Source organism: Anneissia japonica, unplaced genomic scaffold, assembly GCF_011630105.1.
Source record: "Anneissia japonica isolate Jap-2015-1 unplaced genomic scaffold, ASM1163010v1 scaffold287870_len75133_cov130, whole genome shotgun sequence".
Classification (NCBI taxonomy): Eukaryota; Metazoa; Echinodermata; class Crinoidea; order Comatulida; family Comatulidae; genus Anneissia; species Anneissia japonica.
The window spans coordinates 1-4,939 of NW_022703535.1; the positions used below are offsets into that span (position 1 = coordinate 1).

At 35.6% G+C, this 4,939-nt stretch overlaps 1 protein-coding gene across 1 annotated transcript in view; it reads right to left on the reverse strand.

The window, feature by feature from the left end:
* Positions 1–363: 363 nt before the first annotated feature.
* Positions 364–4,939, reverse strand: part of LOC117104482 (aldehyde dehydrogenase, mitochondrial-like) — an 11,241-nt gene continuing 6,665 nt past the window's right edge. Inside the window, exons 5-10 of the mRNA XM_033245333.1 lie at positions 4,353–4,493; positions 3,518–3,644; positions 2,703–2,893; positions 1,944–2,057; positions 1,152–1,254; positions 364–614 (exon numbers count right to left, since the gene is read on the reverse strand). Of these exons, the coding sequence (XP_033101224.1) occupies positions 364–614; positions 1,152–1,254; positions 1,944–2,057; positions 2,703–2,893; positions 3,518–3,644; positions 4,353–4,400 (834 nt within the window). The 5' untranslated portion in view covers positions 4,401–4,493. The remainder of the gene's footprint in view (positions 615–1,151; positions 1,255–1,943; positions 2,058–2,702; positions 2,894–3,517; positions 3,645–4,352; positions 4,494–4,939) is intronic.

Below are 4,939 nucleotides of genomic sequence, written 5' to 3' on the forward strand. Positions count from 1 at the left end.
ATCCCTTAAACGTATGCAGTGTATCCCTTAAACTTATGCAGTGTATTCCTTAAACTTATGCAGTGTATCCCTTAAACGTATGCAGTGTATCCCTTAAACTTATGCAGTGTATCCCTTAAACGTATGCAATGTATCCCTTAAACGTATGCAGTGTATCCCTTAAACTTATGCAGTGTATCCCTTAAAGTTATGCAATGTATTCCTTAAACTTATGCAATGTATCCCTTAAATGTATGCAGTGTATCCCTTAAACTTATGCAGTGTATTCCTTAAACTTATGCAGTGTATCCCTTAAACGTATGCAATGTATCCCTTAAACGTATGCAGTGTATCCCTTAAAGTTATGCAATGTATTCCTTAAACTTATGCAATGTATTCAAATGATGGAAAATATATATAGTAAATGTTATCAAGTTGAATATGAATTACCTGTGGACCTGATTGCGTGCCATCAATGTACGGATCTCCAATGACTCTTGCCTTTGCTTTCTCCACACTTTTCTTGACGAACTCATCGTAGATTCCCTCTTGGACAAAAGTACGGGAGCCAGCTGAGCAACACTGTCCTACGTTACCAAAGATTGCCTCGTGGGCCTCGTCCACCGCAAAGTCGACTATCATAAAAAATACCAAATTAGGTGAGCATTTTCCCACTTCCGAGACGTGCATGAATGCTCACAATCACACATCTTATTTTTTTAGTCATAAATTTAAAGCTGATCAATATGCAATATATTGATTGGGCCAAGGATTGCAAAGAGTGAACTCAATCACATAATGATCATCGTAATCCTCATGATCATTCATCATATCATGATGTGACTACGATTATCATCACCATTATAAACATCAATCATTATCCAGGGGCGGATCCAGATATGTATGAAAGGGGGAGCCCTGAAAGGGGTTCAAAAGTGGGACTGATCGAGATAATACTACCCTAAGGGGACCGGGCGCATGACCCTTCAAAATTGTTGGGTTCTAGACGCCCATAAAATTACTTCTGAGGCGTTTTGGGTGTCCATTTTTTTCTATTTCTTTCTTTCTTTCCTTACTTGGATACAAGCGGGGCAGTGCCTATAGCATACATACCCCCCCCCCCCAACGAATCCGCCTCTGTCTGTTATCATCATCCATCATTAAAAGCTTACCATTACTATCAGCGAACACAATATTAGGACTTTTACCACCCATTTCAAGTGACACTCGCTTCAGGTTGCTCTTGCCTGCTGCTTGCTGGATGAGATGGCCGACCTATGTAAATATGAATAGGGATAATACAAACACCATCAAAATATGTAAATGCATAAGTTCAACAAAATAAGACTGAAATAATTTTATCAGGTGATTTTTTTTCTTTATTTTATTATTTTTTACCATGAAATGTATTTGCGCCATTTACAGCTTGCTGCACATTCAGATTCAGAAATTTTTTAATTGACTATTTTAGAAATAATATATATAAAAAAAAAACGTTTTATAAATAAATAGAAAATACAAATACTTAGGTTTTTATGCCATTATTGGAAATTGATACCTAGTTGTATCAATAACATTGCTTAGTTTTAATAATTTGTAATCTAGAAGTCTAGTCTATCTTACAAGGTACTTTGATAAAAATGTTTACCATCCTTTTGAAATGTATTGTACCTTTTAATTATGTACTGCATTCATCAAATAAAAACATATTAAAAAAAGTTTAACATTAAATTGTGTTACCTGCTACAGAATATTATATATATTGAGGAGTAACTGTAAAAATCCTTCTAAAAATGCTACAGTACATAATGTTTATACGTTTTACTGATACTAAAGTATACAATACTGCTACAATTATGATCAGTTTAACATTTAGTGACTGTATGCTGATTTTGGGATGACAGGCCTCAAATATGTTGTTCTCAAGCAACTAAAGACTGGGCATAACATGTTTTTGAGCCTACCTCGGTTGAACCAGTGAATGCAACCTTATCAATATCCATGTGTTCACTAATGCCAGCGCCAGCCGTTGGACCATAACCTGGGATGATGTTGATGACACCAGGTGGAAAGCCCGCCTAAATAAGAGCAAGTGAAAATAGGCAATTACAAAATAGCATAAAGAAATATTTAGGAAGATTTTAAAAGGCATTATTGCAAAAAAGTGGTCAATTTTTTTTATATTTTTGTACATTCAGTGAATTTAAAACTTAAATTTTTTATCATATTCTTATTTAAACAGGATATTATTTAGAAATATATTAAAGAAAGCAAGACTGTGTGATGCAAAGTAAACAAGTTTTTACTTTACTTAAAACAGACAAACTGAGCTTGTATTGATTATTTTTAAGATTTCATTTTATATATGAATATGTAAATAATTTATAATTCATAACTTTATTAATATAACGCTGACAATTTCAACAACAGAAACTGAACTTCAACAACAAAAAGGTCCACCAATTATCTCAAGTAAAAAATTATAATACATACTCCAAGTATTGAAATGCACGCCATCATGTTGAGATTCAATATTTTGACATTAATTATGTCATCATTAGGAAAAATTTCCTTATGATGACATAATTAATGTTGAAATATTCAATTCCAACACGATGGCATGTATTTCAATACTTGGAATATGTATTATACTTTCGTATTAACTTCACAACAGCACAACCATTATATCTAACTTTTACTCAAATAAAAAAAAAACCCTATACCTCTTTGATGAGTGATGCAATGAACAAAGCAGTCAGGGGTGTCTGCTCAGCAGGTTTGACTACTATCGTGTTACCACAAGCTATTGCCGGGCCTAGCTTCCATCCAAGCATATCAATTGGATAATTCCAGGGAATGATGGCTCCACACACACCAACCGGCTCAAGTTTCGTGTAGCAAAAGTAATCTCCATCTGATATTAGTGAAATTCTAATGTTAGTAACTTGCTACACATTTTTGTAAAAGACAAGGAAGATTGAGCAAACAGGAAGACTATTTCAACATCATTATCATCACCAATATCATCCATCACCAACATCATCCTCACCGACATAATCACTGCCAACATCATTACTGACATCACAAATATCAGTCAGATCCAGAGATGTCTGGAAAGGAGTGGGGACCATTGCGAGACAACATTACCTTGGGGGAGGGGGGTCCGGGAAATGTTGTTTTCTAGACGCATGGAAATAACCTCTGAAGCGTTTCGTTCCTTTTTTACTTTCCAAAAGGGGTGGGGGGGGGAGGCATGTAATCTTCCTCTGAACACCATCAGCCATTACTCATATCACTGCCATCACCAACTTCATTGCCATCGCGAACATCATCACTTACATAACCAGCAGCATCACCATGTCTAACACCCCTTAAATTTCTAAAATTATCATTCTCAGATCATCACTCTCAAATCATCATTCTCAAATCATCACTCTCAAATCATCACTAACATCTGCAACATCGTTAATGATATCCATATCATCATCATATCAAAAATTATACAACATGGGGTAAGTATATTAAAAGCCATCTATACCTAAAGGAATAGTTTTGCCATGAACCTTGTCACACCACCCAGCATAGTAGGTTAGAACACTGACAATGGAGTCTACCCACATCTCAGATTCAAAGTATGGCATACCATTGTCCAGAGTTTCCAAAGCCTGTACTCAAGATAAATTAAAAAAAAAAATGCAAACAACCACATGAATGTATATAATATACAGAATAAAGATTTACAACAGTATGGAACTAACTCTGAATAAAGTGATACTTTAGCCATTGTGATCCAATATTTTAAACTTTTGTTGATTGTCAGGAATGGTATTTAAAATATTAACAGTGGCTAAACAAAAAGCCTTGAGGACCAGGTCTGGCTGGCTTCTTCAGAGCCTACCTGGAGGAAGGGCCACAAAGAGCCCATGTAGGATACAGGAATAAAAGACAACCAGCTTCAGCGTTTTAGATGTCGTATTTTGATTGGTTTTTACAGTTTTGGTCTTTAAAAGGGTCTCTAAAAAACAACCAAAATGGGGGCAAAAAAATTATGAATATCCTGGGCCCCCTAAGGATTTGGGTCCCTGGTTTTAGCCAGTGAGAGATCATAGCTCTTATGTATAAATTCTTTTGAAGGTTGTCGTTTATGTCTCATGGTTTTTAAAATATTGATTTAACATTAAAATATATATTACTCTCTTATTTTTCATTATAGTAATTTTTATTATGTATTTTATTATCATACTGTAAGTACTATTAGCAACATGATCAATTTTATCATTTACCAATCTCTTATTTTGCTCAAACAAAACCTGGTTGGTTGTCGAGTGTGCTATAACAAGCTATTAACCATAAATAAGCTATAATGTGCTCACTGCAAGATAGTCCTTGTTTTGTTTCAAGAGATCAGCAAGTCTGGTCATGAGTTCCGCTCGCTTGCTGACGTCAAGTCGTCGCCATGGAGACCCAAGCTTGAAGGCTTCTCTTGCCGCTTTTACAGCAAGGTCAATATCGGCCTAATTTGAAGGTTTTTGTAAAAATATACACAAAATATCACATGACAAAATATAAATATCATGATGTACTTCTTAAAATCTGTGATTTGCCCATATATAGGTATGATGTCGTCATATTGCATCACAACTGTAATGTATGGGCCAATCACATATAATAGGCAGATTCAAGAGATGGAGTGGGGGGGGGGGGAGAACCAGCCAGCCAGCCCCCCAGCCCCCCTCCCCCTAAATGTTTAAAATTTGAAAAAAAAATAAAAAAAATTGCAATCAAATTTAAGTCTGAGAGTGCATCTAGAGATGCCAACTATCATTGGGCTGAGGTTGTCAGGCCTATCTGTGAAAGTCCCTCTGTGGGCCTCCTCTATTCCCCTCTATTTTCCTGGATCCACCATTGCAGATTTTCATATAAAGTTATATAGTGCAGCCTTTATAAAACTGAATAATAG